This window comes from Salarias fasciatus, chromosome 14, assembly GCF_902148845.1.
Source record: "Salarias fasciatus chromosome 14, fSalaFa1.1, whole genome shotgun sequence".
In the NCBI taxonomy this organism is placed as follows: domain Eukaryota; kingdom Metazoa; phylum Chordata; class Actinopteri; order Blenniiformes; family Blenniidae; genus Salarias; species Salarias fasciatus.
In genome coordinates, this window is record NC_043758.1 from 28806203 (window position 1) to 28831438 (window position 25236).

At 42.8% G+C, this 25236-nt stretch overlaps 1 protein-coding gene across 4 annotated transcripts; it reads right to left on the minus strand.

Annotated features, from left to right (window-relative positions):
- Window positions 1–3822: 3822 nt before the first annotated feature.
- Window positions 3823–24122, minus strand: LOC115401113 (high affinity cationic amino acid transporter 1-like). Of its 4 annotated transcripts, XR_003932866.1 has the most exons (13): window positions 11968–12140; window positions 9954–10363; window positions 9120–9278; window positions 8831–9044; window positions 8627–8760; window positions 8320–8542; window positions 6865–7001; window positions 6627–6729; window positions 6241–6446; window positions 6010–6161; window positions 5824–5932; window positions 5111–5741; window positions 3823–4798 (listed from the first exon to the last, which is right to left on the minus strand). XR_003932866.1 is itself a non-coding variant. In XM_030109290.1 (12 exons), the coding sequence occupies exons 2-12, from the start codon at window positions 10333–10335 to the stop codon at window positions 5578–5580; spliced, it is 1983 nt and encodes a 660-aa protein (XP_029965150.1). In that variant the 5' UTR covers window positions 10336–10363; window positions 24021–24122; the 3' UTR covers window positions 5086–5577. The 4 variants fall into 4 exon arrangements, 3 of the variants coding, with proteins under 3 accessions (XP_029965150.1, XP_029965149.1, XP_029965151.1); XM_030109290.1 differs by lacking the exons at window positions 3823–4798; window positions 11968–12140 and adding an exon at window positions 24021–24122 and having other exon boundaries at window positions 5086–5741; XM_030109289.1 differs by lacking the exon at window positions 3823–4798 and having other exon boundaries at window positions 5086–5741.
- Between the last annotated feature and the right edge of the window lie 1114 nt (window positions 24123–25236).

A 25236-nucleotide genomic window follows, 5' to 3' on the forward strand; every position in this document is an offset into this window, starting at 1 on the left:
TCAGCGCTGCATGTCTGTTGCAGTCATGTCCCACTTAATGTTCCAGCATCAGTCACAAACTCTATGGAAGTAACCCTCTGATCACCCCAATGAAAAAAGAAATCTGCTCCAAAGAAACAATCAGAGACGATCTTCAGGACAAAAGCTGGCAACTGCTTGTATGATTGTTTCTGCTGCAGCCATAATTGCTTTTTCCTGCTTTAAATTGATTTTCTCCTCCACATCAGCTCGGACGCAGACCGATACACGGACGCCACAGTGCATCAGCATCCATCAGCGTGGCGACGACATGATGGAGACATTTCACTTGTTCCTGAGCTTTATTAGCTTAAATAAAAGCGCAATAAATAGTGTGTAAAACTGTCACTTAAAGCTTTGTTATTTCACGATTTATTAAACATTTTAAAAAGTAATTAATGCAATCATGTGAGGCAGTCAAAAACAAACCGCAACATCATTATAAATGACAGAGACTTGTGTTGTTTTCGATCTGAACGCCACCACAGTGAAAATACTACAAAGAAGATGTGGTTTCAGTGCAGATTTTCAGTTTTGATTTGAAGGGAGTTAGGTCCAAATCAGGCAATTGATGTTGGGAATACCAGAATACCTTTGATATGTTCTCTGAATCTGCAATGTCTGTTCAGCTGATCAAGGCAAAGGTGTGTTTTTTCCATTATTATTTCATAACACGGAGCAGATAAAGGTCTAGACTTGATTGAAGCTGGTCTGAAAATAACCTCCTCAGTGAGGAAAGCTATCATTAGGCCCATCAGAGAGGGTGAACACATTAGCTGTGGGTCCATATCAGCTCTTTGGGATGCTCTTAAAAGAAATAAAGCACTGCTGATGAGCTCAACAAGCCAAACAAAACAACAACAACACACAACACAAGTGAATGATACAGGGAGGTTGTTTTTGTTTTTCTTGCAGGCCAGTTTTGGCCGATGGGCCAGATGTTTGACACCCCTGAAATGCACCATGATATGCCTGAACTTTATAGGTCAAATTCCTCACATCTGATAAAGGTCTTCAGTTGAAAGAGAATATTTGATCAGAGCTGATAGAGAAGATTCACCACCAGGTGTAAGCAAGTAAAAATGAATAGAAGCTTCTCTGCAGCTCTGAAACGACATTTATAGGAAAGTGAAGCAATGATCAGCTTGTACCAGAGAGCTCTTAAACAATGAGAATAGAGGGTATTCCACAAGATCCCAGACGTATGGCTTATTGTCGTGTCTCGCTATAAGTCCGACATGGTTTATCAACTTTGCACACTGGACAAATCAACCTGATTTTGCTCTTGTTTTGGTTTGATTCACCGTTTACCCCTCACACTCTGACAGGGCTCCATGTGACCCAGAAATGAAGGATGATGCTACTCGACTCTACTGATTGAAGTGATATTTCTCACCTCTTTTCACCGCCTCATTATCCCTCCCACCCACATACTGTACAGCGGTGTTGTACATTAGTCCTGCCATCAGTCACTGTGCTCTGCTCCTGTCATCGCCCTTCCTCTGTTTGGTTCTCCTACATCTACATCTCCCGGCTGTTTCCCTGCTGCTGCCGCCGCTGCACTGCTCCTCCTGCTCCTGCGGTGACTCCGTAACGGCACGAGGGAGGATGAGGAAATTTACGCTGGTCCCAGCAACATGCTCCCCATCCCCCACCGAGCAGCAGCTCACTCTGCCACCTGCCTCCTCATATGGAGGCAAGACCTTCGCCGAGGCCCTCTGACGAAATCTGTGCACGACGGAGTGCGATAGCCCACTGGAGGAGCTTCTCCCTCTGTTTGAACCACGGAGCACAGATTAGATGCAGGCCTTCATTTCTCCACCAAGCTTCAGTTAATCTGGATTGCTCATGAAATATTGAAGGATGAAAATGGAGGCGCCAGTCAACCTCCCATTTTAATGCTTCACTGACTTCTTTGTGTTACCAAATATGGGCTACATAAGGTCTTACAGTGCTGGAGTGGCAGAGCTGAGTTCTGCACATACTGCTCAGTGGACGAACACCAACATTCAGGACTGTGGAGAGCATGAATGCAGAGATCTGCCACCTGCGAGCCTCCGCTGGAGGATGATTGGGATCTCATTGGTCCTCCATAGTTCCCCTGTCACATCTTACATAATGTAACAAAACTCAGGCCTTAAGGACGAGTGTGAACACTCAGATCACAGCAGCAGATCAGGTATGAATCACAGCACTGGTGCATCATTCAGCCTTCCAGGTTTTAAATACACCATCAAGTGCATGAACACACACATGATCCACAAACAGGAAAAAGACACACAGAAAGAGGAAGGAGAGGGTTTCCAGAAAAAAAAAAAAAAAAAAAACAGACTCTACATACACAAACACACACTCAGAGGTGAGGTTACATTTGTCTGCATGCAGCATATTAAAACCTGCAGCTGGAGATCATCAAAAAATGTATAAAATAATAATAAAGACTTCTTGCTGATCCCCACAAACAACAGGCTCATCCGCAGTCCCTCCAGCAGATGCAGCAGCAGTGTCAATGCATGCAATTCCCCCAGCCTCTGATCTGAGCCTGAAGGAGGGGGGTAAGACAGAAAACTGCCGCCCTCACGTGAGGGACAGACCCTTACCTGTGAGGTCCAGGTAATCCGCTGCAGAGCAGGAAGAGGTCCAGATTGAGCCGCGATGAGGAGGACTCAGTCTGCAGCATCGCTGGAAAAATCTGGGAGGAGAGGAGAGGAGGCGAGAGGAGACCCCGCAGCTGAGAGGTGGGCTCATGGCGCCCCCTGCCGGCCAAAGTAACTACCTGCAACAAGTAGAGCGAATCTGTTAGGATCACATAAAAAAAAAGTATTCTTTTTTTTAATTATTATTATTGAATTTTCCTAATTTCATGTGTGCATCCATATCATTATCATGGTTTTGTATTATGTCCTAAAAAATAGAAGATTTCCCGACTCACCAGACAGTCGTGAACGCACCATGAATATCAGTAAGACCACCGCCATCTAGTGGATGAGAGCTGGAATAACAACACAAATATATCATGCATATTTTTTGGTTTCCTTAAAAAAACGATTCATCTCTACATCACTTCTACATTTATTGTATATTTTTATTTAAAGCTAGTAAAATAATGTATCAGTGTTTGGTGTTCTCTACTAAATGATTGTGGGATGGACACCAAGAGTATATGAAAAAAAAAATAAATATAAAGGACATGATACAGGGAGAATAAGTGAAAATAAAGAAAACACAAGATATAAGAAAAATTAAGAGACAGGACAAAAGGAGAGACATAACTAAAAGAAAAAGAAAACAAGAGAAAAGAAGGAAAGGAGGAAGCATGACAAAGTTGAGAAAAAGAAGGAGAAAAAGAAGGAAGAAAATGATGAAGCGAGTGAAAGAAAGGTTAAAGAGATGAAATGGAGGACATAGAGAGATGGAAAAGAGAAAGGAAGGAGAAAGCCTGACAACGGAAAGTTAAGCAAAGAAGCTAGGGATGAAAATAGATGAAAGAAAAGGAAGCAGAGGCACAAAAAAAGGAGAATTGGGAGGTTGAGACAAAGAAAAAAAGAATGACAGAAGAGAGAATAAACATGATGATAAAAGAATAAATAACAAAAAGGAACAATTCTAAACAAAAAGATGAGGGGGAAGCAGAGAAGGTGGGATAAAAACAAAAACCTCTGAGAAAAAAGAGTGATTGAAACACAGGTGAGAAAGTAAATTCCAAAAAAAGAAAAACAAATATCTAAAAAGGAATAAAGATGTTCACAACAGAGAGCTTGTGTTTTTAAAACTTGAAGCATTCTTTATTTACAGCAAGAAATTTACAAACCCAACATCCAGTCATGATGCTACAAACTATTGCCATCAACTGGTGAAAAAATCAATTTAAATTCCTCATATTGCATGGCGCAAATGTTCCAGAATTAGTTTATAAAACTAATACAAGGACGCTTATCTCCTGAACTATGAGCTCTGATTAATTAACAAGTTTTCAACTACGTTCGACTTATTGATCAGGAAATGTTTTGGATAAAACTCACCATTTCTAACATTTCAACAATGAAACTGAGGCGGTGATTTTTGAAAAAAAGAAACGATCAGTTTGGTTTTTGTTTCTCTTAATAACAGTCCGCTATTCGCTTGTGTCTGGTACTGGAGCTGCATAAAAACTACATTTTTAATACAAGCTTATCATGCACGACGAAAGCGAATAGTCTACTCCACATGTAACTTTGTGACAGCGAAGGCCAACATCATTATAGCTCATATTAAAGCTGTACAAGTTACAGCAACTTAATAATTTACAAAAACTGTAATAAACAGGAGCAAATGAATTTTGTAGCAGAAAGTTTACAAGTTTCATCTGACCTATCCATGTGTCTAAAGTGGTATTTACAAAAGAAACTAACAAGAAACCAAATGCAACACAGTCTTCTTTGGTTATTTACAAGATATTTAGAAGTTCAGAAAAAAAGCTACATGTTTAAAAAGTGAATTTTCTTCTTATTTAATATCAGCAACAATCTGCTCATTAATGTCATTAATCTCGCTTGAGCTACCTGCAATACTTATTATAAGAAATGGGCACTTAGTGAATATACTGTCTACATCACTGCAGGATAAATCAGATGGACATCCGACTCTGAAAGTGTGACGGATAACACTCATGTTTTTGATCTGCAGCAACAAGTGACTATCAATACTTTTGATGGGAGTTGAAAGATAAAATCCATCAGTTCTCTCTCTTACACACACACACACACACACACACACACACACACACACACACACACACACGCTCAGTCTCGTATTTCTATCCTCGTGGGGACCTCCCATTGACTCCCATTCATGTCTAGCCCCTAACCCTGACCCTTACCCTAACCCTAACCCACATCACAACAAAGCCTAACCCTAAAGAAATGTTTTTGCACTTTTACTTTTTTCAGTAACAACAACATGGTGAAGAAAACACTGTTTCTCCTGCTTAGGACCGGAAAAAGGTCCCCACAAGGCACATCGTTCCACGTTTTGCTATCCTTGTGGGGACATTTGGCCCCGACAAGGATAGAAATACAAGAACGCTCTCACACACACACACACACACACACACACACTAACAGGTTACTAGAGCACCATAATGTGTTCATTTATGAAACAATCAGAGCAAAATGTTGTCTCCCAGTAACAAAAAGCTGAGTAACATCTGTGTAACTTTTTTCTTTGTAGTAAACCTTCAGCTTTGTGACACTGAAAGACAATTAAAATTCATCTCTGTTGGTACTTCCTGCAAGTCACACTGTTTTCTGTCAACAGCACAAGCTCAGAGAAAAGGACCAGAGGTGAGAAACAACAACTGTTCGTTTTCAGACCGTCCTGAGTCTACTGAGTTGACTGTATCATAGAGCAAATCTAAAATTCTTTACCTAAATATGAATTTTAAAAAAATACATCTCTTTGAATTGATTTGGGGAAACAGCTGATTGTGTACAGATGGGATGTTTTCACATCTGTTTGTAACTTAGGGCCCATTGATGATTTATACAGAAGCTAAAACCAAAAATTATGAAAAAAAACTCTTCAGGAGTCTTCATATTCATCTACTGGGATGATGTTGAGTTTTTTGAGCAGGTAAACGTCCTTCTCTCTCTCCATGGGCTCTCCTTCGATGGTGCAGGCTTCAGACCTGCTGGAAGTCGCTTCTGTGCTGTTTCGGAAACCGTAGCCAAAGTAGATGGCGAAACCTACGAATGACGGACATCAGCGGCTTAAATGAGAACGAAGCCATTTATTTGACACAAATCCAGTGTGGAAAATGTCTGTCACCTAAACACATCCAGATGAAGAAGCGGACCCAGGTCCCTCGATCCAGCTGCATCATCAGGTAAACGTTCACAAACATGCTGACGACCGGGACGAAGGGCAGCAGGGGCACCTGAGGAGGAACCGAGGACGTAAAGAGGGAAAGAACACGCCCTCTGCGCTGGATTTGATCATATTAAAGAGACTTACTTTAAAGGACAGCTTGGTTTTGCTCTGCGGTTGCCTGCACACGACAAAGGTGGTCAACAGACTGATCGCTACGATGATACAGAGCAGAGCCACGGACCAGAGCGCCAGCCCCCCGAGGACGGCCACGATCCCAAAAATACACACCAACACACCTGAATGAGGGAAACAAGCAAAACAAGTGAGGAAAGCAGGTTTTATTCACGAGTCAGCTGCTTTGTTTCACCATCTCACCGAGGACGGCGGTGCAGATCTTCACGGCAAAACCAGAGCGGTGCGACGGCTCGGTGTTGGGCGGAAACAGGAGGTTTCTGACGGTGAAGCGATATCCGGACTGCGGCAGGATGTCGAAGTTTCCCTCGTTATCAGGCTCGGGCATGTCCGGATCCTCCTGGGTGTTGGCCATCTCGTAGGTGCCGATGGGCCGTTCGGGCTGGTACCTGCGCGAGACAAGAAGGTTTTTATCATTTTGTGTGTGCGCGTGTGTGTATGTGTGTGTGACACTCCATTCCCCAGTGAGATGACATGAAGGTATAACACAGCTGAGCCATGTGATCCTCTGGAATCCTGTCAAACCTGTCAACTCTTCAGCATAAAAAGAGAAAAACTTGAGTGAGTACCTGAGGACCAGCACACACGCAGCCACCAGGGAATAAGCCAGCAGGGTGCCGATGGACATGAGGTCCACCAGGTCCTTCAGATCAAACAGGAAGGCCATCACAGCTGCAGGAGACACACACATTCATCAGGACTGTGGAAAACATCCATGCTTCATAATGAAATGCAGATTTTGTTTCCTCTACCATCCTCCATCCACAAGAGGGCGCTGTCACCTCAGCCCTCTTTTCAGCTACCTACCAGACATGAACCCTGCCACCAAAGTGGCGATGATGGGCATCTTCCTCTCGCTGACACGAGCCAGACAGGAGAAGAGCAGACCATCGCACGCCATAGCAAAGATAATGCGAGGGAGTGGAAACATGGAGCCAAGGAGACTGAGCCACAGGAGGAGGAAGAGGAGGAGAAGGAGGAGGAGGAAGAGGAGGAGGAAGAACAGAATGGAAAATGCTTCATCAGTCCCAGGGAGAAAAGCAAGAGATTTACAACTTGAGGAAATGTCTCTGCTTTCACACAAGTCCTCAACCAGGACCCCGGTTTAAGGCCCTGTTAACACAAAAAAAAAACCAAACCCAACAGCACCCACTAGTGGCCCAACATGCTCACTAAATCTTTTTTTTATTATTTCTGTTTAAATAGACACTGTCTTTTAACACCTTGCAGCGTCGTCCCTAATGACGCGTTTTCACTTGTAGCATCGTGTCAACAGGGCCTCGGTGGATTTGGTTGAGCAGTCGTGTTGAGGCCGTGCGCACCAGCAGCCGCCTGTCTCACACAGCAAAACGCAGCCAGTTAGGGAGCTCTGCTCAGGGCCTCACCTGACAGCACACCGGATATTATCGTGGCTACTAGAGGGGTTTTTTTTCGCGGGGTGAGCCGAGCCAAAAACCTGAAGAGCAGGCCGTCCTCGGCCATGGCCCACACCACCCTGGGCATTGGGAGCATGGAGCCCAGCAAACTGGTACAGGAGAGACACAGAGAAGCATGCCGTGCAGTTCAATGCACACACTCCAAATACTGTTAGTGCTTTTAAAAACTGGAAAAAGAGTGTTTTATCCTTAGCAGAATATGCTTTGTTATTACAGGTATTCATATGACTAGAATAAAGAATATATTAGAGTGCATATAGCTGCCACTCACTACTTTTACCACATAATTTACTTTGTAGTTCAGAAAAAAATCTATAAATTCGACAATATTTCAAAGGCAAACGTTTCTTCAATGTAAAGGTTTTCAAGGAATTATCAACATATGTGAAGATAAATTAAATGTGGTCTCAAAAATATTTGAAATCATTATTTATTATGATTAATTTTTACAGGTCTTGGATCAACAAAACATGGTCGTCAGTATTTTTTCCTGTTTTGAATTAAAACTAGTGATTCAAACATGTTTTAGGGCTAAGATACTTTTGAACATTTGAAAATGTATCACTTTGGGCTTTAGGATTGCATTTTTGAGAAAACGTAAGCTCTGCAAAGCACATTATTTGAGCACGCACAATTCACCAACCTATCTTTAGCTCCACAAGCTGTGTTTCAGTGTACGAGCCCCTTTCATGATATTGCAACCGCAGTGAGCACAAATTAGAGAATATATTAAAGTGCAGGCCTGGACCTGAGTCATTCATCTTAGAGCATGCTCAACATCAACAATTACAAGTTCTCATGCTGAGAGGCAGGCGGAGACTCTTACCTGGTCGACAGGGCGCATATTGAGCCGAGGGCCACGGCGTAAGTGGCGGGCATCCAGCCCACGTATTTAAAGGCCACGGGCAGAGGGCTGTTGACGTCCAGCAGGTAGTAAGGCATCATCATGGTGAGGGCCGTGGACACGCCGAAGTACGCCACGAAGCAGATGAGGAGCGAGGCCACAATCCCGATGGGAATCGCTCTCTGGGGATTCTTCACCTCCTCTCCTGCGCATGGAAGCATAACATTAGATCCAAGAGATGATAAAGCGACTGTGTGTGTGTGTGAAATATAAATGTATTGGCTCCCACCTGTGGTAGCAATGCAGTCGAACCCGATAAAGGCATAGAAACAGGTGGCGGCGCCGGAGAGGACTCCAGCCCAGCCGAAAGGCATGAAGCCACCTTCACCCAGAACCACTGCTTCAGGTACGAAGTCAGAGGTGCTGCAAGCAAAAACAGCAACACATTAAAAAGTATTCAGGCATGCCTGACTGAGGCACGACTTCCACGCACTTGGAGCTGGAGTTTCCCGCGCCACCGAGAATCTGCTGGCGGTTGAAGCTGGAGTTCCTCGTGCCGTTGAGGACTTCTTCGGGATCCACGTTCCAGTTTTCGAGGCTTCCTTTGACGAAGCCGGAGATGATGACAAACAAGAGCACCAGCATGTTGACGCAGGTGAGGATTTTATTCAGCTTCACCGACTCCTTCACTCCCACTGCCAGGACGCCTGCGAGAAATCAGAGTGAAGGAGTGAAAACAAAGATGAAACACGGCAAAAAGATCCATGAGAGCCGCTGCCGACCTGTCAGAAAGAGGATGATGAAGACGGCGAATATGTCCGGGTACTCCGCCAGGATTCCCGGGGCGCTCATTGCCATGTGTCGCCTGCAGAAGTCCTGGATGTGTTTCCCAAAGATCTCGTCGAAGGTGGCGCTCCACGCCCGGGCCACACTCGACGTTCCTGTCAGAGGAATTTAGAAGATAACCATGGAATAAATGTTTGTCTATTCATTTTGAATAATTAATTCATTCATTCATTCAATTTTATGAGACTTCTAAAATAGTACAGTCTTCTGGCTGATGTTTTAAATTTTATGTCATTAATAAAGAAATAATTATTTACTGTAGATCTTAGGGACCCGTCAGGTTTGTCTGTCGTTATTTCTAACGTACAGTGTTCTACTTTCATGGTTTTGAGTATTATTAATTCTTCATGTAGTTATCAATATATTCTGGTATATCCACAGAGCCGGGCGCCCCTGAACTGGATTGACCTTTATGATGGATGTACATATGTATCAACATTTCACTCTTTCACACTAACCAGCCTTTGAAATAGTCTAATTCAACTATTAGGTTTAAAAAAAATAATAATAAAAGATTGAGATGGTTGAAGATTTTTCTCTTCCTCTTTTAATGGTTGGTTAAATATTTGTGGACATGTTTTTGCATTTTCCATATAACATTTGCTGTTAGATCCCAAAATCAGCGCACTTTAATTGGGATAATAATGTCTTCAAATAGAAACCAGGTGAACCATCTCATCATGTGAAATACAACGTTTGCTGGTTTGTAACTCAATAATAAGATATTGATCTATATCCAGACCGATCCTCTCGGTTCCGAAGGTTCTTACCGATGATGTAGGAGAGGATGAGGTTCCAGCCGGTGATGAAGGCCCACACCTCCCCCACCGTCACGTAGCTGTACAGGTAAGCCGAGCCCGTTTTGGGGACGCGAGCTCCGAACTCTGCGTAGCACAACCCGGCCAGGACGGCGGCCAGCGACGCCATTAAGAAGGACAGCACGATGGCGGGTCCGGCGCCGTCCCGGGCCACGGCGCCGGCCAGCACGTAGACGCCGGCGCCCAGCGTGCTGCCGACGCCCAGGGCCACCAGGTCCAGGGTGTTGATGCACCGAGACAGGCGGGTCTCGTCGCTGCTGGAGTTCACCACCTTCACCCGCAGAAGCTTCTTTCCAAACTGCTTCAGCACCTCCGGAATCGACCTGGGGGTCATTCTGAACCCGAGGAACTTCACACTGCGCCTGTGGAGGAAATGAGACAGCACACGTCAAGGGGCGTTTGAAAACTTTACACAGGGGTTTTTCCCACGCTAATCAGTCCACGACTGCGTTGAAACACCAGATAATATCTCACTGTATTATTTCAGCACTACAGTATAACTGAGTGCCACAGGGTGGAGGTCCAGGTTCCAATAGCAGCCATTTACTTTCGTGTGGAGTTTGCATGTTCTCCCTGTGGTCGCATGAGTTTCCTCCCACAGTCCAAAGCATGCAACTGAGGTGAACTGGTGACCCTAAATTCCCCCTGGGTGAGAATGTGTGTGTAGGTGTTTGTCCTGTGATGGATATCTGGTGAGTCTTTATAAATCTGCAGGTACAGTTACACACATTTTTTTCTAAGTTTACTCTCCATCACACTGACAATAAATTCCTTTCTAAAATGTGTTTCTTATTGTTTTTCTTTTACCTTCCAACTATCTGTTTTTCAGTTTCAGTATGATTTCTTCTGGAATATTACATTTACTAAGAAAAAAAATCATAAACTTCACATTCAGATTTTTGCTCTTTGTTCAACAAATGTAACATAATTAAATGCTTTGAGAAATATTATGGAAAACAATGCAAAAAAATCTGCTAATTTGATCAAGATTGGTTAAAACACACCTCTGCTCAGTTATATCTGATGGCAGTAATCTGACATAAGACATAAAAGGAAAGAAAATCATTGTTATGATGGTATTTTGCACTGTAACGCTTAAACGCGAGAAAAACAGAATTCTAACTAAATGAGGAGTTTGTATATCCACCCGTTAGGAACAATGCATGAGCATGAGCCTCCCCAGTATACCTGAAATAAAACACTTAATGAAGCTCTCTGTTTGTACACAATCAAAACCGCCTCGTAAATCGTTCACTTGCATCACATTCAAAGGAGGAGTTGTTCTCCGATCGCCGTCCGGAACAAACAAGGTCGATACCTTTCACACGCTCACGGCGACATGTTTACGACTCGCAGGTCAGCTGTGAAAGTGGAAGACGTGCTACAGCAGCTGGTTTCCGGCATGCACTTGTCACATGTGAGGGAAAATGTACACAGTTAACACAACAAAGAGGCGTGTGTGTAAAGACACAACACTTTAAGCAGGTGTACGTTGTCTGCATTTCTACTGGAAGACTTCAAAGAGTTTGAATTTCTGAATGGACATGTCACCTACACTGAATGAAGGATGCTGAAGCACTCCAGCATCGTTCATGGTGTAAGCTCTGACTGCTTTAATTTCCTGCCTTTTCTTCATTTTCAAGAAATACTTCTTCTGGTTAGTAGTGCAAATAGCAATTTGCATGCAATATGCATAATTAGGTGAAATAAACAAGGAACAAATGACATTAAAAACTACAGAAATATCTTCAAATCTGAAGCCTGCATGAGTGAGGAGGAAACATCTAGTTCAGAAAGTAGATCAAAGATATTTTAGGACAGCATCAGTGGCCAAACTGTGCAGAGAGATCATGTAAACAGTGAGCAGTGACACAAGATAAAGCCTCTAAGCCCCACCTATAAAAAGCTAAACCCAAACAGAGACAGATAAAGATCATGAACCGTCACAGACATGCTCTGTACTCACTTCCACAACAACACAACAGTGGGTCTTCTGCCCTCTCAGAGTTTAGGGGTTCCTCTCCTCCAGTCCTCTGCCGAGTGGAGCTGGAACCACTTTCCAGGCGGCGTGAGAAGAATGGCGTTAAGAGGGACGCCGCGCTGGACATGTGACACAGATGCTCCTCAGCGCACAACCCATCCAGGTGTCCGGCTCACAAATAGAACAGCGGCACATCACATGGCTCCAGGAGCCGAGGTGACGGCCACCACGTGTTACCACACGACCCCCGCGGGAAACAGAGGAAGACGGCACGAATCCAATCGGTCCGACAGCAAAACACCTCACACTGGGATCACTGATTTCTATTCATAACTGATATGACAGCATGGGTGCATTTACGGTCGATCACAATGGATCTGAGTTGTGTTTCCAGCCTCAGTCATTAAGAGTCGTCAGAGATTTAAGTACAACCATGAAAATCACAAAACTGAAACACTTATGTTTGGTTTGGTTTATGCACGCCAACAGACAAACCACATGTTCTCATCTCTTTGAAAGTCAAACTTAGATTAATAATTCTGCAGATGGGATTGTTGAGAGCTCCAAGAGGATTTGTTTTCTTCGAAATTTGGCATAATGGATTAATCAGTCCATTTTTCATTAAAGATGTTTTCGGCATCAACAGAAAGGCTGAAATACTGCTAGCGCTAATCAATCACACACACAGCTCACACAAATCATTTAACAAGGAGAAAAACAACGTAGAGAAAAAAAAATTATATATCAAAATATATATCAAAGATTATTATTATTCTCAACATTTTTCAGCATTTGTAAAGTTTTATATAACAGAAGGTGATTTATAAGTTTACTCACACATGCACACAAAATGTAGATTTTCTTACATTGAGACAAACACCGACTTTTTTTTTTTAACTACTTTTCAGTAGAAATAAATCTAACTTCATATTTGTGCATGAAAAAATGGTTGAGTCTGTTGAAAATGGCTAAAGTGAGTGAAGTGTTTCCATATTTATTAAAATACAGGTAATAGAGGATATAATAGTTACTCCCCATCCCATGTAGTATTCCTTTTGATTATTTCAGCTTGAAACTGCAGCTGACTGAAAAGTGGAAAATTTTTCTTGGTCATGAAGAGACGTCACTGGATTCCAAACCAGTTGAGAAACAGTGACTCAGACGAGAATATTTCATTTGACTTCCAGAGAACCATCATAGTTTCCACTGGAGAAAAAAAAAATCAGATCCTTGGAAAATGAGTTATTAATCCCTGTTGAGTATTTCTATCAGACACATTTAGCTTTTCAGTAAAATATGGGACACAAAATCACCACAAAATACAAAACAAAACAACACTGCACCCAAACAGACAGACTCTTCTCCCATTAATCAGGAGCGAGCTGACAGCAGCAAACAGGACCTTCAAGGCTTTTTCCAGGAGAACATTCAGGATCAGAAGGAGACGGCGCGCAGTGCGCACATGACCAGACATGCAGACAGGCTAAAAAAGGCGTGTGGGCAGGGAAGGGCCCGGCCCTTTTCTCGGCCAATCAGCGGAGGCGACGCCGGATCATAACAGCGGCATGCGAGTCAGCCGCAGTCCGTCACATGCTCCACATTATCTGGCTGCACATAAACTACGTTTTGCTCCTTCAAATGACTTTTGGAGCGTGTCATAGTTTATGTGCAGAGAGACGACTGAACAGAGACGGAACAACAAGAATAAACAACAACTTATCCCTCTCCTACAGTGTTGGTATATGATATTAGCACCTGTGATTTATGTCTCTGTACAGTGACAGTGCTTTTACTCCATGATGACAATGACAACAGACTTCCATTTAGTCCAATAATGAATAGTGAACCAGCTGCCACATTCTCTACAACTGTTACACTTTTAAAAATATCAGTATTTCAAATTAATGTTTCATGGAGTTATTAGTCAACAGTTTGAAACCACAATTGTTTATTTTATATATATATATATATATATATATATATATATATATACAAAGCAATACAGTTAAAAAAATGACACCCATCAGTACCAACTGATGGACTTGTGATTGGAAATCAGAGATAACAAAACAAGCTGAACTCTACTATTTTCAGGGCTTTAAAGCTGGTGTCCACAGTTTCCGTTCGTTTCCAACGTATGTATCATTTTTCAACAGAGCTTAAATGTGTCAGTCTGGTTCGATACTACAATATAATATTAGCATAAAGCAATATAAAAATTTATTTATGAGCCCCGCCTTCTTCTCATAGACCCCCGTGTTATCCGAAAAAGCGCCGGTCAGCTTCAGCCAATAGATTTCGAGTTTCCGCTTTGTCGTGCTGTCAATCAAAGTGTGCACGCAGTTAGCTCCGCAGCAGCCGCTCCGCTTACCTCGGATATATCCACTGTCTGCTGAACATCCACCGTAAACAGCTCAACATGTAGGATGCTGTAGGACTCGGAGGCTCTCATTTTCACCCGACGGATAATAGCATGCACAATTAAAGGGGCGTGGCTTGGTCGCTCATGAGAGCAGAGGGAGGGCGGAACCTGAGATGTTGGATTAAAAAAAAACCTCTCTCTTTCAAAACTCCGGACACGAGCTTTAAGGCAACAGTAACCTGAGAGAAAATAAATGTTATTTACACTGGGACAGGCCCACGTCTACAATCCACTCAGATTACGCTGTCGTCTTTCTGCTGCCGGCTCAGCTGATCCTCTGCCTCCTCTACTGTTACACCAACACCTCCTTCTACTCCTCCTCTCCATTCATAAATCTGAGTGTTTCCTCTTCTCCTCCTGCCTGTAGCTCCAACATGTTTTGTCAAAAATATCCAGTATTTCTCCTCATATCATGTCCAGACCATCTGAGCTTGACCTCTCCAGCTTCATCCTCAGCCTTCATCCCTCTGATCTGTTCATTTACAGGGATCACTTAAATTAACATTCCACATCTCTTCACTAACACATGATGCATAAATGCTGCAATAGTTGCTCTTATTTGGAATAATGATTTTAAAGTTAAGGATTAAATATTGTAATTGATACTTGAATTGTATTGTATCTTTTGATTTCTTTGGCAAATGTCATAAAACAAAACAAAGGACGATAAATCTGCATGTATCATCAGTGCCATGGAGAATAATCTAAAGTGCAAAACCACAATAACTACAGATGTACAGAGCAATTGTTCTTGAATTAAAAGACTTTAAAAAAATTTTTTTTCTTCATCATATGAATTGAACCAGCGGAAATTTAGTTCCTCCAACTCCGTTCGGAGTATTGGGCAGCTAATGTCCTCCAGCCATCTCAGAGGCTTTGGTCTTGACTTCCGTCCACTCGATCTGCAGATTGTTCATGTCTCTCTTGAATGTGCTGCGCCAGGTGATGTGTGGTCGTCCCCTCTTTCGCCTGCCGTTGGTTGGGGTCCACGAAAAGGCGGTATTGTTGTGTCGACAGTCGGGCAAGCGCAGAATATGCCCAGCCAAACGTAGTCTTCTTTCGGCAACGATGCCACTTAAAGTTCTCAGATCGGCACATCAAAGTACCGTCTCATTTGTGCTGTGACTTCTCCAAGATATTCTCGTTATTTTTCGTAGGAAACGCTGATGGAATATATTTAATTGGTGTATAATTCTCGCCGTGCTTTTCCGTGTTTCATAAGAATAAATGGCTGTTGGCACTACTAGTGACATGTAGAGTTTGATCTTAGTCTGAATGTTGATGATGTTGCGGTTCCATTCTGAGTTTAAGCGTCTAAATACTCCTGCTGCTTTGCCGATTCGCACACCGACATCAAAGGATGCGTCACCGTCTCTGTCGATCAGGCTTCCGAGGTACGCAAAACTGAGAGACGTCTTCTACCTGCTCACCATTGAGAGTTATGTCGGCATGTATCTAAGTTGATACGCTCATTGATTTCGTTTTGGTGTTGTTTATACATAGTCCCACTTTTTGTGCATTTTCGTCCAGCGCATTAGTCATTTCTTTGAGTGTTCCTGTATTTTCTGCTAGCAAGGCAATGTCATCAGCAAAATCGAGGTCACATAGCCGTCGATTTCTCCATTGTAACCCGAAAGTCTCATCTCCCATACTTCTTCTTAAAACAAAATCCATAACAATTATGAAGAGGAAAGGGGACAAGATACAGCCTTGCTTGACTCCTGACAAGATATCAAAAGGAGCAGACATTCCATTCGGATTTTGGATGCAGCATGACGAACCTTCATAGAGAGCCTTGAACACGGTAATAAATTGGTCGGGAATTCCATAGTATGCGGTAATTTTCCAAAGTGACTGGCGATGAACACTGTCAAAAGCCTTCTTGAAATCTATGTAGTTGACATAGAGAGGCATTTGGAACTCGACACTTAGCTCGACTATATTGCGTAGAACGAAAATTTGTTCGCTACACGATCTACCAGTTCTGAACGCCGCTTGTTCCTCTCGTATATTGGCATCAACAGCATTTTTCAACCTATTTAGGAGCACTTTACGAAACACTTTTCCAGGCACAGAAATTAAAGTGATGCCTCTCCAGTTATTACAATCACTTAAGTTTCCTTTCTTCGGTACTTTGACTATAATGCCTTTTTTCCAATCCTGAGGTACTGCGCCACGTCTCCATATGTAATTCAGTAATTTGGTCAGCCAAAGGATCACGGAGTTCCCACCATATTTTAATAACTCTGCTGACACTTCGTCGATTCCAGGTGCTTTGTTATTTTTAAGGGATGTCACAGCTTTCTTTACTTCTTCTGTTGATATCTCTCCCATATTAACTTTGAGTGGGTTTGCTTCTTCGACAAGCCTATCCAAGTCGTATGTTCTGCTTGGCGATGGTTGGTTTAGAACTGATTGGAAGCCTCTTGATCTTCTTCTCTCATTAAAATTCTTCCATTTGAGTCTTTTATCGGCACACTGGAGCCACCTCTTGAGTTTCCAAGTTCTCTCACAATACGGTACAGTGTTTTCAAGTCATTCTTACTCGCTGCTTCTTGTGCTTCTTTCTCTCGGTCCTCTAGCCATTCGCGTTTGTCTCTTCGGCAACTGCATTTCACTTGTTTGTCCATTTCTCTATACTTTCGTCCTGCCTCGCGCCTCCTCTCTGCGCTCACCGCCTGGTCTTGGATACGCTTTTCTTCCTTCCTTCGATCAATCAAGTTCCAAGTCGAATCCTTGATCCATTTCTCTCTATTGCCTCCTCTGTGTCGGCCAATTACTTCTTCCGCGCATTTCAGGACACTCTCTTTGAAGTAATCCCATTGTTCTTCTAAGTCCTGAAGATTTATATTGCTTAGTGTCTCATATCGATTCGAAATGGCTACTTTGAAACGGTCCAGAACCGATGTATCCTTCAATTTATTGATGTCAATCGGTTGCTTGGATTCGGTCTTCCTTTTCACTTTGAGCTTAAATCGAATCTTGGCAATGACGAGGTTGTGATCTGAACTAACATCAGCCCCTCGAAAGACTAACATACTGTACTGAGGTTCTCCATCTATTGCCAATACAAATGAAGTCCCATTCACTTTCTGTGTCAGGGGATCTCCAAGTCTTCTTGTGGGTTAATTTATGATTAAAGAACATATTTCCCAAACATATTCCATTCACACTACATAGAGATACCAGTCATTCTCCATTGTCATTTCTATCATTGGATGTTCCATAGGGACCCAAGACTGATTCATAGCCTTGGCGGTCTCCGTTTAAACCTTGAAATCACCTAACAGTATCTTCACATGATAATTAGGGATCTCGTCTATCGTTTCTTGCATCTTGTCATAGAAAGCATCCTTTTCTTCATCGGATGCCACCTCTGTGGGTGTATATGCTTGGATGACAGTGACTTTGGAGTGCTGAGTTTGGAACTGAGCAGTGATGAGTTGATGATCAATTGGTTTCCATTCAATCAAAGCCCTGTCTGCATGTCTGTTCAGAATGATTCCCACTCCCTGGGTATGATGTGCCTCCTTCCCAGAGTACAAAAGGGTTATGCCGCCGCTTTGAATTTCCCTTGTACGGTCCAGCGCATTTTGCCACAACCGAGAACGTCAAGTCTATATGCATTCATTTCTTTAATCACCTGCGCCAGTTTGCCACTCTGATAGAGTGTCCGTACATTCCATGTACCAATTCTTATTTATTTGGCATTGAAAACTCGTTTCTTCGGGTGACAAACTTCCTCTCGGCTTTCATCTGCTACCGTCATATGTACATTATCAAGTGTGGAGTTTAATTTGAGCTTGATTAGCTGCTTCCGTAGCACGTTGAGTTTTTTACGAGATAGGGTTGCTAGCCCTAAGCTCAACCATACTACCCGGGGGGGACCTAGCACTTCCTTAAAGGGGCTGTATCATGCAAAATTCACTTTTTGTATGTTTTAACCTTGTCATATAGTTATGTACTCAACTAACTCTGATTACGGAGATAAACTTTAACCATCGTCTGAAAGCAGGCAGGAGCCTGAAGGGTCTGCTCTTGGTGAGTTTCTAACAGGAAAAGACGTTTTCGCGTGTCTTTGCGTGTAGAGAAGCTAGAGCTAAAGCGCTAAAGCTAGCCAGCCAATCACTGTTTTGAAGCGCTGATTGGTTGAAGTACGCTGTCAGTCAAAGTCCACAGGGGGAGAGGCGGGATTTCAGTGAAACAGAGCGTTTTCTCTTCCGGGTTTCAGAATTAGCCCCAGAAAATCTTTTATTTCACACAAAATTACTTTTCCTTAGCGCCAAAAATAAACTATTACCACGTTAATGCCATTTCTAGGGTTTGGACTAGCTAAAAAAGCATGATACAGCCCCTTTAAGAGGTTGGGTACTGCGGGAGGGAACCGCGGTTGTGCTGGAGGCGAAGATGGACACCACCCCGCAGAAACCTGACAATGTGAAAAACATTAAATGTTGGCATCAGAAAAGATTTAGCTTAAGGTTTTAGAGCACAGATGTCCAGTCCTGCTCCTGGATGATATTATTAGATTCAGGGAAACATCTAAGGCTCAGTTCATCCAGTGTTTCAAGCGAAAACGCATCTTTTTTCTTTCTTGTTTGCTTTTACAAGACAGTGTTTCAAAACAATGCCAGTTTACATGGAAATGACAAAAAGGATGAGAACAATGCTGTTTTCATCGGCTCTGCACCCGATGTTGTGTAAACAGGGGCGTAAAACATGCAGGAGGGACATCCTCCAGGATCTGGACACCGTTTCACCAACATATCTAAAGTTCTTCACAGGGTCGGTCAAAAACAGCATGCTTCCTAAATCCACGTCCAAACCTCGTGTTTCCTGTCTCTTGGATAAGATTAAAATGTAAAATACGTGGCGCAGCAGAGATAAACACAAGGTCATGTCGCACGCTGCATCATTATGAACAGACTGACTCGTATCAATAGAGTTGAAACCTTCAGAGCGTACTTGGAAAAGAAGCACTTAGAGGTTACTGCCTTTCACTGCAGAACATTTTGAAAAAGACAGTTACCAGGCTAAGGTTGATTCTTGTGAAGTTTCCCAGATATTCAGCGATTCTTCTCAGACTATCACAACAGCAATACGAACAAGACAAATGTTTACACCGAACAATAAGATGTCAAATAACAGTTTAAGGACAGACTGATTCAAAGAATAACACTGCTGATCAATAACTTCATTCCTGGATCCAAAAGTATTAAAGCAAAGATATTGATTCTCAAAAACACTCTCAAATTGAATTTTTTAAAAGGAAAGCCCCTTGAGGTTTAACAAGTTATTATAAAAAGCTCCTATAAATGTGAATTTATTGGACACAGCATTATATAACCTTCACTGCACAAACCTGAACACGGCTCATCTCTACAAACACTAAATTTATAGTTAAGTAACACACATGTTCTGCAAAACAGACCCACAACGTCGACAAGCGGCAGCAGCAGAGTGCTCAAGGACCATTAAATATAGAATCGCTGGAGCAGTGTGAGGAGGGAGCGCAGGTCAGGCGAGGACAGGGGTGTGAATGAAAAGCTCTGTATACGCTCACGTCCCACTACAGGAGAGTTCCTGAAAATAATTTGACATCATGAAAAACACACAAAGTGCAGAAATGTCCTGAGATTGATGACGAGCTGTCCGTCAGTCTGTGAACCTGTCCCGTCTTCACAGTCAGCGAGCTTCTTGGAGAAGTGGAGCTTTTTAAATCCCGGAGGACATTTAATCCCGCTTGTGTCACGGCGGCTCGGCGGTCTCGTCGTAGAAAGATTTCCATTTGATGTTAAGCTGTTGTAATTTCTGCCGCGGTTTTGGATGTTTGTTTCGCAGTGAGTAGCTTAGCGGTGGAGTTTGAAGTTTTTCTATTCATCAAAAGCTCAGCAGGTGACGGTCCACACTGGAGTGGCGACGCTCTGAAGTGGAGCAGAGCGAGGTGGGGATCGGTCTGCAGCCTTCTTCAGGAGGACTCTCTCTTCTGAGTATTTCCACTTGACTTTTTGCATACAGAGGACTGGATGTCACGGGCTTGAAGGGCTTTGTCTGGGAGCATGGTCCATTATCAGCCAGGACTGTACTTGGTATGCCGTGTCCGGCAAAAATCGACTTTGCATGCACGATGGCCGAGTTTGATACGCCCGTTCAGGAAAGTTTGAATATTAGTCTGTGATGATTAAATAGCCGTTGCCCTTGAGATGAAACAAGTCCAGGGAGCTGCAGGCACATCAGTAAGCATCATGAGCTCTTTGCTTCACTTGTATCTTTGTTTCTGGCACGTTTCACTTCTGCTTATCAGGCTTTCCGATGTCTTTGGCAGGACAGAATACTATCTTTTTACAGTTTAACATCGAGACGACCTTCGTGGAATCTGTTCGTTCTGTTCCATTACTGAGTTTTTTTTGTAGTGATTCTGTTTTTTCTCTACGACGGTGACCGAACCTGGAGTCTACAGGCCATTCCTATTGGAGGTTTCAATTACATTTTGAAGCTCTTTTTTATGTTTCTTTAGTTATTTTTCTTCAAAGAGTGTTCCATAGAGGAGGGGTAGACTTCAACAAGTTCACATGCTTATTCTTCACATTAGATGCTTTCAAGGTCTGTGGATGAGTTTAAGTCATGAACATTCACTCAATTCTTGATGATTTCTTGTTCAGATTCATCTTGATGGCCACACCATATCAAGCCACTGGTTTCCACCTTTCTCTTTGATCTTCCAGAATAAAACCGTGAGTACTTTTTGGGGTTTTAAAACTTTAACACAGGAAGTGTTTGTTGTGTTCCTTTCAGCTTGAACCACCCTGAGTCGTGTTCGACTGCAGCTCAGAGAGTATGATGCTTTGACTGGTTGTGTTCATATTTACTTGTCAAGTTCACCATTTCCATGACTTCCGTCTCTGCGGGTTTTGTAATGGCTTTAGAACTTATCGCCAAGAAAAATCTTGAACTCCAACTCCAACCAACTTCTACTTTTCTTCATATGGTTATACTTTCAAACTCTTTCCATCAGCCGTTCCTTGTGCTCTTGAACATTGGCTCTGAGGGCAGAGATTTCTTCAACATCGACTTGTTTTCGATCTAGTCGCTCAATGATGTTGCTCTGAAGTATTTCAGATTCTGAGATAATGCAGACAGATTGTCTCAGAAAATATCTGTCAAAGTTTGCTAAAAGAAGAGACCTGGTGCAGCTTTCATTCAGTTACTGGTTTCCAGGAGCTTAGTGACACATTGACGCTCAAACTTGATGTTGTCTTTACATCTTTAAAGACCAAGCATCCTCTTTAAGAGCAACCAAATAGTTTGAGCTGCCAGGAAAAGGGGGAGCATCACTTTTCAAGTAATATATCTCTTCGGTATGTTTTTCAGGTTAGCTGATCTCATCAAGTAGTTTGGATCCACTTTAGCCCCATTTCTTCCAGGCTCCTCCTCCTTAAATGCTTATGCATAACTGACACGATGCACAGGATCTGATTTGAAAAACTTACAAGAAGTTATTTTAATTTTTTCCATTCTGTATAAAATTCTCTAAACGTATCTGGGAAGCTGAATTTAAACTGGATTTTGTGAGAAAATATAAGTACCCCAAAACATCTGCTAAACTCTGCATTACAGGGCCAAAGAGTCACTTTGTGCAGCCACAGTAGGATTAATGGGATGAAATCCTTTTAAGAACTTTAGGTTCTCACAGGCTTTCAGTATGTATCTGATTTAACATTGTACATTATTTCAAAGTATTGGTCATTCTTTCTTGATCTTTTACAACATGCATTTCTTTCAATTTTGCAGTCGGTTATAAATAAGCCTCATAATATCTCTTTCCCCTGCTCAAGATGACACTGATAGCTCCATCCTCACAGCTGAAGCTGAGGCAGTCGCCATTATTGCAACAAGTAATTCAGTCTCTTGGTAAATCCTGATCACTCCTAGATCCAGCTCTGCTGCCGTCTGGTCTGGAGTCAGTTAATGTGGCAAAGTTACAAGACTCTGCTTTCAGCTGCAGGCCAGTCAGAGAGTCATCAAATCCCTCGTTCGGATGCTGAAACACAGATATCTCATTAGCTTCATTCTTGATATTAAACACTTCTACAACTTGTGGTTACTTTTCACAGCAGAGCTACTTTTCTCACGTTCTGCTTCGTTTTCAGCTCCGGTGTTCCAACGTGCTTCTTTTACATGGTTCATTATTTTCTCACTTTTGGTGGCTTTAAGGAACTCATACAACTCAACACAATGTTTTTTGTCAAGGTTTATTCCTGCCTCAAACACCAGAACTACTCACATTCTGTTCTCCTGCCTTTACATCTCTTCTTCACATAACTCTGATTAACTAGGGGTGTCAAACATAAGGCCCATGGGCCAAAACCAGCCCACAACAGGGTCCAATATAGACCCCCAAACCACCAGGCAATTGTAGTTAGCAATTGTAAACATTTCAAAGAAAACATTGATTTTTTTAAACACATTTCTTAACCATAGCAGACACAACACACCGCTGGTGGACACAATACATAGAAATCTGTGATCATGTTGAAAAAATGAATAAAACGGGAGTATAGGAACTGTGAATTTGTTTCTTTTCAGATTAACATGCAAGGCTCTGGACTAATGTGAATCGGGTGGAACTTAAAGAAGTATTGACTCCTGAAATTTAAGGATTGGGGGGAAAAAAAGTGGATTAGAACCAGAAGACTCTCAGTCATCCACAAATATAAATCTAGCAGGTCAAAACAAAATAGGGATATTCAAATGTTCCGTATAAATTACCCACACTTTAACACATGTTTGAATAAGTGTCTTTGTCAAGCAGGAATTTATGATTGCATCAGAAATACTTTTGAGAGACAAGTTTATTCATGATTGCCGATGCTTTATGGAAACATATAAATCCTAAAACAATCTATTTCGTTCTCTTCCTTAAGCCATATGTGACATCGCTGCTTTAAACATCCAACTTTCCATTTCAATAGAGCTAAAACAATTTACCATGCCGAGTTTAAAGGAAGTGCATAATAAAAGTGGGAAACATATTTACTCTAAACTTTTTGGGGAGGATATTTTCCCAACTTCAATTATGTCACTCAGCCATAAAAGAGCTAAATAACTGGTGGGTCTCCGTTTCCTAATAGTCTGGGTTCACACCAGTTCACCCAGACAACAGCTGGGAGTAATAACTACTAAAAATTATGAGGTGCCGTAAAAAGGCAACGTTTCCCTGCGCGCGCACCTCTCTCTCTCTTTTTTTTAGGCTGGGGGCAAAACGCGCGCAAAAGTGTCACTAAAATTTGTTTTACGCACCGGATCGTCACGACATAAAAGTTGGAGAAGTGAGGTTTCTTTGTGTGTGTGTGTGTGTGTGTGTGTGTGTGTGTGTGTGTGTGTGTGTGTGTGTGTGTGTGTGTGTGTGTGTGTGTGTGTGTGTGTGTGTGTGTCCAGCAAGGAGTGTGTTGCATCAGCCTGGACAGCGCTTCCCTCTGCTCTGCTTCCTTGAGGATTTCCAGCAGGACGCACATGGCTCAGGAGCAACCTCCACCTTTTTAACCTTCAACTTCACTGCCGACTGATACTGTTAAAACTAATAATAATAATGATGATGTTTTTAGGTTTTACTTACTTGAAAAAGATGTCGGTCAGCCACTGACAAAGCCCCCTCCTCTTCTAGTCAGCAGGACTCCACCTCTGACTGGATTCTCATGGATAAACAGAGAGAGGGACGCACGTGCACGGAGGTGTGTGCACCGTGCAAAGCAAGCCCCTTCCACAGAAGACAAGTTGTGTGAGGTGTGTGACTCCACCCGAGTGCATCAGGCTGTAGCCGCCAGATGGCGCTCTTTGCACGGGAATCGTGCACGTGCGTCTGTCTGAGGCTTCCTGGACGGTGATTAGAGGCAGCAGCAGCAGCAGCACACCCTGCAGTGTCTTAATTCCAGCCCTATATCAGTATGCGTATGTTGGCATCTTTTCCCCGCTGTTCCTCCTTCCTTTCATGGTCGCATTTCAAGGAGTCACAACACCGGAAGATTATGGATCGCTTTGTGAAGTTGCGAAAAGTCTCGGTGGGGGGAAACAAAGCTGTTCCGCTCCATCCTCCATCCAGTCTCCTGCTGTGGGTGTGTAGTGGCGTCGTGTCGTGATCCTCTTATTCCAGCCCGAATGTTGATACATAATACAAATCTACAGCGGGATTTGGGGCTTATCAATGTGAGGGCATCCAGTAGTATGCACAAAAAGAAGTCACAGGAGTGCCGGCTGAATGGGAGTTGAGGAACATTCAGGGCCTCTTTGATTTGACTGTAACGACGACATGCTCCCTATACATAATTGGAAAGAGGAGTGCTTTATACGCTGCCTTTATCTGACATTCTTAGATTTATGGTTGACTGCTGCTCACCCTGAGGGCCAATTGTGGCTCGCCTTGATAAATGGGAGTCAGTGGTCTTAGGTGATTTTGAAATAATGCAATTTCATTGGGTCTTGTAGAGAGAAAGGGTGAAATACTACAAGCTAAGCTAATGTAACCGGATTCAGCTTCATTTCACTCTCACAAAGACACACGGCCAGTCGATTTCTGGGGAGATCATTCACACCCGGTGAAATTATCTCAACCAATTTAATAAACACAAGCCCCAGGATGCTCTATTTTATTGCAATTTCTTACTATAAGGCGAGTGCCTCCCCAGCTCTGGTTATCAGGCGCTCTGGCACCGATGGGTTCCATTCAAGCTGTTTAATGAGAACTGAATAGACATGAGATACCAGAAGAATGCAGTTAATTACCTTCTACAATAGAAAACAAGTGGCACTTTGGGTCCTAAAGATCCGCGCGTGGA

Excerpts from the sequence above, each read along its gene's own strand:
- LOC115401113 (XM_030109291.1), bottom strand. The coding sequence starts at position 10,335 with ATGACCCCCAGGTCGATTCCGGAGGTGCTGAAGCAGTTTGGAAAGAAG. Across the intron at positions 6,730-7,442 it reads AATATCCGGTGTGCTGTCAG|CTGTGATGGCCTTCCTGTTT; the intron begins GTGAGGCCCTGA and ends TGTCTCCTGCAG. Across the intron at positions 6,162-6,240 it reads GATCTGCACCGCCGTCCTCG|GTGTGTTGGTGTGTATTTTT; the intron begins GTGAGATGGTGA and ends TCCCTCATTCAG.